Here is a 12,804-nt window from a genome sequence, read left to right on the forward strand (position 1 = left end):
TGTGGAGCAAGGCTCTAGGACACATGGGCTTCAGTAGTTGTGGCAAATGGTTTAGTTGCTCCACGAAACGTGGGATCCTCCTGGACCAGGGATGGAACCCATGTCCATTGCACTGCAAGGCCGATTCTCCACCACTGGACAACCAGGGAAGCCCCAACTTCTGGTTTTATCTCCCTGCTTTCTCCCGCCAGGAAGAAAGAATTTCTAAAAGCTTTTAAAGGTTTTAGCTCAGGGACCTGAACTGGTGGCACTCTCTCAGAGACACCTGCATTCTAAAAGGGGACCATTTAATCTTATTTCTTTCAGGCTGCTGTAAAGAGAATGCCAAAGACTGGGTGGCTTACTGACACACATTTCTTTCCCACAGCTCTGGATACTGGGAAGTCCAAGATGAAAGCACCAGCAGATACGGCCTCTCAGGAGGGCCTGCTTCCTGGTTCATAACTGGGTTTTCTTGCTGAGTCCTCCCCAAGGGGTGGAAGGGGTGAGGGAGCTCTCTGGGGCTTCCTTTAAAAGGGCGCTAAGACCATTCACAAGGGCTCCATCTTTATGATCTACCTCTTAATGCCATCACAGTGGGGACTGGATTTCAACATGTGAGTTTGCAGAAGGGTGAGGGTAGGGCTAGGGGTAGGGCGACACAAACACTGAGTTGATAGCATGATAAACTGGCAAAGGTGGCCCTGCAGGCACTAGTGAGAGACATGCACTGGGGAACACACAGCCTTTCCAACACTCTGTGTGTTCACACCAAAGTCTTCCACACCCAGGCAGAAGGAAGGGACAAATGTGTAACCAGATGCCAGTCCTGAGGGCAAATTCTAGATAAGAAGCTAGACTGATTTTGCATTTCATGCCTGGGGCAGGAGGCACTCAGGCCCTGGGTAAGTGTGGAATCTGATTCTTAGGATGGGGAACACAAGTACACCCATGGCTGATTCATGTCAATGTATGGCAAAAACCACTACAATATTGTAAAGTAATTAGCCTCCAATTAAAATTTAAAAAAAAAATCACAGTAGGCTGCTAGCTCCAGGAGTTTTCTTTGTATATCAGAGTTTAGCAGGGACCCCTGCATTCAACAAGTGACCATAAAACTTATTGTTCTGTATTGCTTCCTAGGCACATGTAATCCCAGGGTCTTGATTATAAGCATCCTGTGAAGAAGGCAGATATCCTGTATCATTTAACGAAGCATTTTTAAAAACTGAAGTGTAGTTTATACACAATATCTTAGTGGCTTCATGTGTACAACAGTGTGATCTGACATTTGGATACGTTACGAATTGATCACAACGGAGTCTTTTTTGGGGGAAATTAACTTGAGATTTTGGGGGACTACATAGTATGTAGATAAAAATTTAATTACATCATTCCTCAGACAATACAGGATTCCCTGGTAGCTTAGCTGGTAAAGAATCTGCCTGCAATTCAGGAGACCCCGGTTCAATTCCTGGGTTGGGAAGATCCACCGGATAAAGGATCGGCTACCCACACCAGTATTCCTGGGCTTCCCTTGTGGCTCAGCTGGTAAGGAATCCGCCTGAAATGCAGGAGACCTGGGTTTGATTCCTGGGTTGGGAAGATTCCCTGGAGAAGGGAAAGGCTACCCACTCCATTATTCTGGCCTGGAGAATTCCATGGACTGTATAGTCTTGGGGTCACAGTGTCGGACATGACTGAGCAACTTTCACTTCACTTCACTTCAGACGATACACGTGGGTGACTTGTTCTTGCCAAATGCATGAGCATTAGTGATTTAATGGAGAGGAGATAACATATATGTAACTTGACCTACATAACATGTATGTAAGTCAGTTTAGGACCAGAAATAACATTTGGCTCAGAAGCATTAAAAAAATTAAAGGTGACCAAAGATGAATGAAAATAGCATTTTAACCTGTCTACACAAGGGGAAGGGAATCTCACATATTGACCCATACACATTGTTCAGGCAATGGGACATGTTTACCTTTCTTTTTACTTTTTTTCATTATGTCATTAAATTCCTCAACAATCCTGTGAAGTAACTTATTGCTGCTGCTTAGATGCATCAGTCCTGTCCGACTCTGTGCGACCCTATGGACTGCAGCCTCCAGGCTTCTCTATCAATAGGATTATCCAGGCAAGGGTACTAAGAACAGGTTGCCATGGCCTCCTCCAGGGGGGCTTCCTGACCCAGGGATAGAGCCCAGGTCTCCTGCATTGCAGACAGATTCTTTACTGCTGAGCCACCGGGGAAGCCCCAAAGTAGGTTATTATCCCCACTTTATTAATGAAATGGGTTATATGCCCATTTTGCAGACCTGAGAAGCTGAGGTCAAGAATGTGACCAGAGTCACACAGTGGCAGGGGCAACATGCCAGCAGGGTCTTTCCACTCCCAGCTCATGTTTTGAAAGGCACTGTTCCTGAAAGAGGAAGAAAGCAATGGGGAGAGGTGGGGTCAGTCCTATAAAATGTGACACCCACCATTCATCCAGGGCTGGGGCTGCCCTGATGGACTTGACTCTTCTGTGGTATATGTGGGGCCTCATGCCATGGAACAGTGGTCATTCACTGGCCACCTGATTCCGGTGACCCCAAGTTCCCCCAGCCAGCTGCTGAGTCAGCTTGGCCTTCTCCAGCAATTTCCCTCTGGGGGTAGAAAGGCTTATTCTCCTGCACCAGCACCCAGGAAGTCTACCCTTGAAGCCCAGGAAGTGTGACCAGACACACTAGTCACCCCCAGAACGGGTAGCTTCTGGAGCTCAAGGGACCAGGCCTGAGAGCCTCTGGATCGTAAGGTGCTGCCACCTGGAAAAGCTTTTCTCCATCACCATGGCCTCCAGCCAGTGCTGAGCAAAGGACAGGGAGCTGACATCTGCAATGCGCGTGACTCGCCGCACTTACCTTTTCATCAGAGCCATTTTTCCAATATCGCACATGATAAGTCCATGAGTTATAAATGTTCCTCATGGTCCATGGTTCAGGTTCATTCTCGATTCTTGGGGCAAAGAAACGCATATGTAAAGAATTAGCAAGTGCTTCTACTTGCATTCTGGGAGGTCCAATAGTGGCTGAGGACGAGAACAAAGCAAAGTGACAATCAAAATTCACATGTTAAAAACATCAACATTTACTTTTCGCAACTGGGCAGCCAACTGGGCTACTGAAATACCCTGTCCTTGATACACCACTGTGGTGATGTTGACTCATGTGGCTAAGGACAGTTAGATTTTGTTTCTTAAAAAAAAAAAATCTTTTTACCTTTGCCTTTATTAATCTGGTCCTTTTATATTTATTGTGATTTCTGATATATCTGCAATTACTCCAACTACATTACTTTGTGTTTTCTGTAAAGACTGCTGTTTTTGTTTTTAATGGCTTATTCCTCCCCCACCTCCCTTTTATTTTTATTTTCTTTGGTTGGGTTGAGTTTTCTTTATTTCCATTGCTGGGTTGGAAACAAGAGATGGTATTTCTATTTTTAGTGTTTAACCTATATAATTAAACCACTTTCCAACAAATACATTTTCCAACAAAGTCTGAAGCTACTCCCCTCTCCCCAGAGCTCTTTTACTAGACATTCACATGATGGGTTCTTTCACCTCATTTGGGTCTCTGGCCAACTACAGCCACCTCAGAGAGAACTGTCTCGCCATGCTGTGTAAAGAGCAACTCCCACCACTCCCTGTCCTGGCATCTTACTTTATTTTCTTTAGAGCCACGGTCACATCTGTCATAAAATATGTATCTGTCTATTTATCGTCTGTCTTCCCGATTGGAATGTACATTTCACTGGGGCAGTGGTTTTTGTCTTGTTCACCGCTGTAGCTTCAGCACACAGTAGGTGCTGGCACACGGAAGGTGCTCAATAAGAACTGTGTAATGAATCATGAATGGCCCCTGGAAATCATGCTGTTTGAGTTATACCCAGTATTCTTGTCTAGCGACTGTTAAATTTGGGGGGGGCTGCAAATAGGCCTGCGTTAGAATTCTACCCTGTTTCTACTCTGCTAGAAGCTGAAGACCAGATAAGTTCATCCATCATGTGTTTTACCAAAGCAAGTATAAATAGGTTCACGTGACATTTTGAAGCACTCTCCCATCATATAAACTTCAAGAGGCAAATATCGGACACGGGGTAGTCACTACGGAGAGCCCTGGCACAGAGGAAGCCTGGGTGTGAATTGCTGTGCTGATGGCTTATTGCCCCTGTGACCTTGGGGCAAACTGCGTATCTACTGATATTCGGCATCAGTTTCTAAAGAGAACGTCCATAAATGGGCCCTAAGATAGGATTTGGAACCAGTCAGGGACTGGTACATCTGCTCAGTGCAGGAGCAGAAACCTGTACTACGTTTATTGCCTTATGCTGATCCTGGCCTGTCTCTCCCACACACTTCCTTAAGGTCACAGGCCTCTTTATTACAACCCCTTTGTTCCTCATCCAAGGCCATCTACTTGGTGGGCACTCAAAGAATTTTTGCCCATGGGCCAACCAAGGGGGAAATAATCAAGGCAGGGTGATGACATTACAATGAGATGAAAACTGAGGCGGCTTACTATCATCCACAGGACAGAAGGTGACGTTTATCCAGTCTGAACTCTCATCAGCAAATTCAGCCCTGACTCTCAAGGTGTGGTCACCATACTTGGAAAGACTTGAGAAATCGCATTCCGTCAACAAAATACTTGTGCATGTATCTTGGAATTTCCTGTAACTACAAAATCAGAAGAAAAAAAAATTATGAGAATTCTATTTGGGAAATTAAAACAGAGGAAGTCTTGTTCAGGCTTCAGAAGCAGGAAAGTAGGACCTTGACCTTGCTTCTGACCTGCTTGGACACTGCCTGGATTCCACGCCTGCTCATAAGCACAGCTAGTCAGGCAGCAGTTTAGATAAGAAAGGGACTGGATCATGGAATTCTTGACCTTCTGGTGAAAGTGAAAGTCACTCAGTTGTGTCTGACTCTGCAACCCCATGGACTATACAGTCCATGGAATTCTCCAGGCCAAAATACTGGAGTGGGTAGTCGTTCCTTTCTCCAGGGGATCTTCCCTACCCAGGGATCGAACCCAGGTCTCCCGCATGGCAGGCGGATTCTTTATCAGCTGAGCCACCAGGGAGCTCCTAGAGGTCTGGCCAACCACTTCCGGGGTTTAACAAAATCCTATGATTCACAAGATAAAATAAACAGCATCGTAAAAATATTAAAGTAAAACGAGAGCTACATTTTTGGGTGCAAACTGATGATATCAGTTTTTGGCCTGGGATTATAGTCAGGAGCCTCCGAAACTGCAATTTGAAGTCTAACCCATGGAGTGCACACACTACCCAGGACCTTTTCCCAACTGGGACTCCAGATGACTATTAACCAAGGATGTTTAATTGCGATGTCGGTTGGCCCAATCTGGTGATGCACGTGCTGACACTATTTTCTACCGTTTCTCTTTCTCTTCATGACTGTATATTGGAATTAAGTTAAATAATCCTCTATTAAGTATTGAAATTGTTTAACTGTATGTAATGAGTGGTTTCTTTTGTTAACAAATCCTTTGAACCTGAAAGTAAAACTTTCAGCAAAACAAGGTCTAACCTCAGTCTCTCTGAGGTTGTCATTGCATATGTGCATTTTCTAACCTGTGCTCCATGGGACCTTAATGATCCTTGATGTATCATTAAGACACTTCAAAAATAATCCATCCCATGGTCAAAAAACCTGGGGCAAAAATGAGGTGAAACATGAATAGATGTCTCTTGTCAACAGAACTTCTCAGAGCACATGTCTTTCCAAAAAGGGGTTGCTGCTGCTGCTGCTAAGTCGCTTCAGTCGTGTCTGACTCTGTGCGACCCCATGGATTGCAGCCTACCAGGCTTCTCCGTCCATGAGATTTTCCAGGCAAGAGTACTGGAGTGGGTTGCCACTGCCTTCTCCAAAAAGGGGTTGAGTATTCAACATATTTGACCGAGAAAGCTTTCCTTTTTGATCATGTATCTCTGAAAGTTGTGGGGCATAGTTTGTGAAATGTCGATATACACACATTAGCCAAAATAGGTATATCACAACGATTTCAAATAATGCCCTATATGCGAGTATGGCTCAATCATGCTGGAAAAATTATAAAAAATACTCACTGGCCTCAGATCTCCAGGCCAACACCCAGAGGGAGGGTGGCAGAAACATGGTGTGGAAGGAAAAGGATGAAACTTAACCTCACAATAGCCTCAAGAACTATAATCAGTGCTACCTGATATAAGGAAATCCAGGATCTTGTCTTGCAAAAAGTAAGAATTTTGTCTGATTGGCACCTTCCTGCCTTGGTGCCAAAAACAATCTAGCTGCTCTCAGAGGTGACAATGAAGGTGACAGTGATAAAAATAATAACAATCAATGTTTGTCAAGCATATCTAGCAGTGTGCTATTTCAACAGCATTACCTCACTGAATTTTCACAACTGCAGGAGGGCAGAAATGACATCACCCTTATTCTACAGACAAGGCACAGGGGTGGAAAACTTGCTCATGGAGCCCAGGTCTGCTTGACTTCAGAGCGCCACCCGCACACTCCACCCCACTCTTAGGAGGCAGAGATAACTGGGCTTACGCTTTTTTACTGTCTGCTTTTTTCACTTAATAGGCCACAAACACTTTCTCAATCAATCAGCTTTTCATGGCTGCTTAACATCCCATCATTGGGAAAATCCAGGGGTCATTCCTTGAAGGGGGTTTTCCTACATGTGGCCATTTATTCCATGCATTTAAACTAATGCATCAATTGAGCGGAACACAGAGTCTTTCAACAGTTATTTTGCAGTGACTTCCCTTTCATTAGGTCATTTTTTAATAGTATCTACACATATTTTTCTTTCCATTAAGTAGTTAATATGATCTATTCCCTGTATTTACACCTAGTTGTTATAGATGTTTCCATATTAAAATCACCAGTACATTCTCTGAAGCCCCACCCGTGGCCACCCCTATCCAATGCACACAGACAATGACAGTTTGTGCTGTGTGACCACTCAGGCTGAATTCTAACCAAATGTTTTCTAGAGCCATAGAATGGTAAACACATTTTTCAGGGTCAAATTTCTTCCACACCCAGTGCATGTTTTGTTTTCCCCAGCAGAGGCCCAGCTCTGTCTGCACGTCTATGCTCAGGAGACTGGAATCCAGGTTTCCCCTCTTGGTTATTGGCAGCTCTCATCTAAAAGACAAACATCTAAAACCAAACACTTCTACTCCAATGGCAGATAAACAAAGAACAGAAGAATAAGAAATACACTACAGGGAAAGAGAGACAGAGACAAAAGTTAATTTTACACAACGAAAACCCCAGAGCTATCAAGACAGAGTGGAGAAAACACAGAGATGAAATCAACCAATCAAGGCTAGAAGATACACGGCAGGAGAAAAAATTAAGTCTCCGGCTGACCGGTCTTAAGTCCTCGGGGAGACTGACAAAACTGGAACATGGACTGAGATGCCAGGACGGTATCACTGGTGAAACTGTCAAATCGCGATGTTGCTGCTGCAGTGATGTAAAAGGTTATCCTTGCTCTTATGAAACACACAATGAAATATCAAGGGGCAGAAGGCATTACGTAGGACAGAGACGCTGTGGCAGACTTTAAAAACTGGTAAATGTCAGTCAGTTCAGTTGCTCACTCGTGTCCGACTCTCCACGACCCCATGAATCACAGCACGCCAGGCCTCCCTGTCCATCACCAACTCCCGGAGTTCACTCAAACTCATGTCCACAGAGTCGGTGATGCCATCCAGCCATCTCATTCTCTGTCGTCACCTTCTCCTCCTACCCCCAATCCCTCCCAGCACCAGAGTCTTTTCCAGTGAGTCAACTCGTCGCATGAGGTGGCCAAAGTATTGGAGTTTCAGCTTTAGCATTAGTCCTTCCAGTGAACACCCAGGATTGATCTCCTTTAGAATGGACTGGTTGGATCTCCTTGCGGTACAAGGGACTCTCAAGAGTCCTCTCCAACACCACAGTTTAAAAGCATCAATTCTTCGGCGACCAGCTTTCTTCACAGTCCAACTCTCACATCCATACATGACCACGGGAAAAACCATAGCCTTGACTAGACGGACCTTTGTTGGTAAAGTAATGTCTCTGCTTTTTAGTATACTATCAAGGTTGGTCATAACTTTCCTTCCAAGGAGTAAGCGTCTTTTAATTTCATGGCTGCAATCAGTAGGCTATCTGGAAGTTTTCTGCATTATACTTGATATTTTGAAATGTTTTGTTACTTGGAAATTATTTTGAACTAAAAAGTCAAAAACAAAATGTAAACAAAATGTATTTATCTTTCTCCTTCTTCTGACTCAGCAAGCTCTGGATATGCTGGTAAAACGAGAAGTGTAGGATCAAAGCACCTGAGACTCGCATCTCTCCCGGCTCACTGAGGGCGTGTCTGCACCCCCTCCCGGCTCACTGAAGGACTGTATCTGCCTTAGTCTGTTTCTGAGCCACACGGGAAGCAGGTGTGCGGCTCACTGCCCTTTGGCCTCCTGCTGCTGTTTTGCACCTGACACAAAGATGCGTCACCTGCAGCCCAGCCTGTGACATATGGTGGCAGGCCCGGCACAGGGTGAAACTGACAGGGAGGGCAGGTCCTGGGAGCTCGGAGCATCGCTGAGGTAAGAGTGGTGGGTGACACTCAGCCTTCCTTCTTAAGCCTCTGCTGTCTTCAGAGGAGACAGCTTTCAACAGCCAGCAGCTCTCTTACAATTCAGTTTCAGGACACAACCTCAGAGTGGCTGGGCACCCATTATGCAAATGATCACCCCCCAGCACTGAGGTATGCAGTTTATAACCTAGGCGGGTGGGTGGTAAGCTAGCAAGGGGCTTCCTGCCTGCTTTGCATACCTCGGTTTTCTTGGATAGTTCCCACTTACAAACTGTTGACATCGAGCAATACTACTCTGGGCCTTCCTGGTGGCTCAGACAGTAAAGAATCTGCCTGCAACGTAGAAGACTTGGGTTCAATCCCTGGGTCGGGAAAATCCACTGGAGAAGGGAATGGTTACTCACTCCAGTATTCTTGCCTGGAGAATTCCATGGACAGAGGAGCCTGGTGGGCTACAGTCCATGGAGTGGCATAGAGTCGTTCATGACTAAACAACTAACACTCTCATTTTCAGCAATACTACTTTAATAACTGGAAGATGGTCTCATCACTGGCATTTTTCTCTTAAAAAACATCAACAGTGACAAGCCTGATAAGTTCACAATGTAGCAAGCTGCGATGGTGGCTGGTGACACCCAAGATCTATAGGCTAAAATGTCTGTCATACCATGAACCATCACAAGAAACAGGAGAAAGGATTTTACTGTCTGTTTTCAGGGAACAGAGCTTTCACAAGAAATCTGGGACAGAATGAAAAAGGCCAGGGGAAATGCTCTCCTTGGGCTGTTACGGTCACTTGGGTGACAGCAGTCAGGCTCTCTCTTTGGTCCAGCCCAGTGACCAGCCCTGCCAAGGCCACCATCATTTGGTGCCCTCCTGCCAAGAGCGGCCCAGACTTACCTTTGGTACTGAGCTGTGAACGTCAGGTTCCCCTTGGAAAAAGCAGGTGATTCCCACCGTAGAATATTCTTGAAATTAACTGAATTCATTCTGACATTTTCAGGAGGTGGCACCATTCCTAATGCTGTAATCATAAAGGGAAAAAAGTTAGCAACTCTCTTTCTCAAAATAGTTGTCCAAGAAAATAACCATGTCCAATACTCAGATCATGTACTCTATGGCTCAAAGTCTTCACATGGGCTTGTGGGAGAGGGAGACACACTTCAGCGGTGCTGAGGAGTCTGGACTGTATTTGAAGAGAAGAAATTGCTAAGGAGAGAAGGACAGCAATAGAGAAGCGGGGATGGATGAGGGTGACCTGGAATTTGGGTGGTGGTAGAAAGGTGTGAAGGAAGGAAATGGCAACCCACTCCAGTACTCTTGCCTGGAGAATCCCAGGGCCGGAGGAGCCTGGTAGGCCACCAACTATGGAGTTGCACAGAGTCAGACACGACTGAAGCGACTTAGCAGCAGCAGCAGCAGCAGAAAGGTGTGAGGGCTACCCAAGTGGCTCAGTGGTAAGGAATCTGCCTGCCAGTGTAGGAAACGTGGGTTTGATTCCTGGGTCGAGAAGATCCCCTGGAGAAAGAAATGGCAATCCATTCCAGTATTCTTGCCTGGGAAATCCCATGGATAGAAGGAGCCTGGTGGGCTACAGTCCATGGGGGTCACAAGAGAGTAGGACATGACTTAGTGACTAAAACAACAACAGAAAGATGTGAGGGGGTAGATTTTAAATCTATTTCCAGATGTATAAACTTTAGACTTCCTGATACATTTGGTGTGAAGAAGTAGATGTTAATATCCATTCCCTGCTTAAGCACCTGATGCTCTGACTGGGGCTGGGGATGGAAATCAAACAACACTAAATAGTCACTGGAAGGACTGTTGCTGGAGCTGAAACTCCAATACTTTGGCCACCTGATTCGAAGAACTGACTCACTGGAAAAGATCCTGATGCTGGGAAAGATTGAAGACAGGAGGAGAAGGGGACGACAGAGGATGAGATGGTTGCGACTCAATGGACATGAGTTTGAGCAAACTCCGGGAGACAGCAAAGGACAGAGAAGCCTGGTGTGCTGCAGTCCATGCAGTTGCAAAGAGTCAGACACGACTGAACAAAAACAACAATTTTAGGATTTCATTAGGTTTGAGATACTGAAGGATACATAAATAGGAATGTCAGAGACAGCTGGATGAATAAGCCTGGGGCACAGAGGGTAGATTTGAGCTAGAGATAGAAATAGTTGTTAAACTTTTTAACAGAAAATGCCAAACATACACAGAAGTACAGAGAAGAGTATAATAACTGCCGCCGGACCAACTAGCACCAATGGATAGAAATTTGAAAGTCATGAGCCCTTGTTGTTATTGTTAAGTCGCTAAGTTGTGTCCGACTCTTCTGCAACCCCATAGACTGTAGCCCACCAGGCTCCTTCTAACCATGGGATTTCCCAGGCAAGATTACTGTAGTGGGTTGCCATTTACTACTGCAGGGGATTTTCTCTGACCAGGGATTGAACCAACATCTCCTGCATTGGCAAGATAGATTCTTTACCACCGAGTCACCAGGGAAGCCCAGTGTTAATGTTAGTCCCTCCACAGTGTCAGACTCCTTGGGAGCCCATGGACTGCAGCTGGTCAGGTTCCTTTGTTCGTGGAATTCTCCAGGTAAGAATACTGGGGTGGGTTGTGATTTCCTTCTCCAAGGGAACTTCTCCACCCAGGGATCAAACCTGGATCTCCTGCATTGCAGGCAGATTCTTTACCATCTGAGCCACCAGGGAAGCCCAGAGCTGGTGTTTAATGCCAAAGTTCTGCTGGTAGCCCCCAGAGGGGTAGTGTAGGAGAAGGAGAGAAGAGAGCTGGGTATGAGCTTGGTTGTATGGAAGTCTGACAGAGGTGGAGAATCCCAGGGAGAAACACCTGATATAGGTGGGAGGGAAACAGGAGAATGAGGGATCCTGGGAGACCCAGGATGAGTTCATCAGAAAGGAAGGAGGGATCCATAGTGTTATTTGAACCTGGCAGGCAGTTTAGAGGACTGCCCTGTACCCCAAGTCCTAAAGAATCTGCCTGCGATGCAGGAGACCAGGGTTCAATCCCTGGGTCGGGAAGATCCCCTGGAGGAGGGAAAGGCAACCCACTCCAGTATTCTTGCCTGGAGAATTCCATGAACCTCTAGGGAAGCCTGGCGGGCCCCAGTTCATGGGGTCGCAAAGAGTAGGACACGACTGAGTGACTAACACACACACAGGCAGTTTGGAGCAGGACAGGAAAGGTTTCACTGCATTTAGAACTCAGAAGCCCTAGAGCTGTCGGGGTTGAGGGGCAGAATTCAGATCTTGGAGTGCGGGGCCTGACGGCCCGCCCAGGAACTTAAGTCACTCCGAGTGCGCCTCTGGGGGTGCGCTAGCCGGCGGGTGGCTGCGGGTGGCTGGGGTCGTCTTTGGGGGTCCACGCTGCCCGGCGTCGGAGCCACGCCTCCCGCTTCGCTAGCGCACTTCCTCCAGTCGGGACGCAGCGCCACAGGCGAGGCGGGGTCCCAGCGCGGGCAGCCCCGGCGGTCGAGCGGACGCCCCGGAGGCTACCCGCGTCCCCTCCCCGCAGACCCCTCACCTGACATCAGGAGGCAGCCGCCCAGCCAGCTCCGGAGGCTGCGCGCCATGGTCGCGCCGGGAGGCCGGGAGGGCGCTCAGAGGGAGCCCCGCGGACAGCCGCCGGGCGCCGGGCGCACCCCCGACCCCTACGCCGGGGTCGCGCGTACTAGCGCCCGCCTGCCAGCTCCGAGGCGGCTTCCGGGAGTCGGGGGGCGGGGCGACAGAGGCCACGCCCCGCTCGGCCCCGCCCCGCGCGCCCTGCTCCGGAGGCCGCTGTCGCCCGCTTGACTGGCAGAAACAGAGGTGAAAGGGGACTTTTCGCCTGCGGGTGAGTGGAAAACACCGTTAGTAAAACAGGGTGCGAAACTGTACATGCAGTGACCCGATTACATTAAATGCATGCTTTGAAAGGAGCCCTCAAGTTAAATGAATACACTCCAGATAGTAAAGACTCTGCAACGCAGGAGACCCGGGTTTGCTTCCTGAGTCAGGAAGATCCCCTTGGCGAAGGGCATGGCCAGCCACCCACTCCAGTATTCTTGCCTGGAGAATTCCATGGACAGAGGAGCCTGGGGGGCTGCAGTCCGTAGGGTCTCAAAAGGGTCGGACACGACTGATAGACTAACACAGAGCCA

At 47.3% G+C, this 12,804-nt stretch overlaps 1 protein-coding gene across 1 annotated transcript in view; it reads right to left on the reverse strand.

Moving 5' to 3' along the window:
• Positions 1 to 12,375, reverse strand: part of IL10RB (interleukin 10 receptor subunit beta) — a 29,322-nt gene extending 16,947 nt beyond the window's left edge. The window contains exons 1-4 of the mRNA XM_088835761.1: positions 12,189 to 12,375; positions 9,531 to 9,654; positions 4,548 to 4,705; positions 2,892 to 3,058 (exon numbers count right to left, since the gene is read on the reverse strand). Of these exons, the coding sequence (XP_088691887.1) occupies positions 2,892 to 3,058; positions 4,548 to 4,705; positions 9,531 to 9,654; positions 12,189 to 12,237 (498 nt within the window). The 5' untranslated portion in view covers positions 12,238 to 12,375. The remainder of the gene's footprint in view (positions 1 to 2,891; positions 3,059 to 4,547; positions 4,706 to 9,530; positions 9,655 to 12,188) is intronic.
• Between the last annotated feature and the right edge of the window lie 429 nt (positions 12,376 to 12,804).

The sequence above is a fragment of the Moschus berezovskii genome, chromosome 1, assembly GCF_049115385.1.
Source record: "Moschus berezovskii isolate FMDL1 chromosome 1, NW_MosBer_1.0, whole genome shotgun sequence".
NCBI classification, from domain to species: domain Eukaryota; kingdom Metazoa; phylum Chordata; class Mammalia; order Artiodactyla; family Moschidae; genus Moschus; species Moschus berezovskii.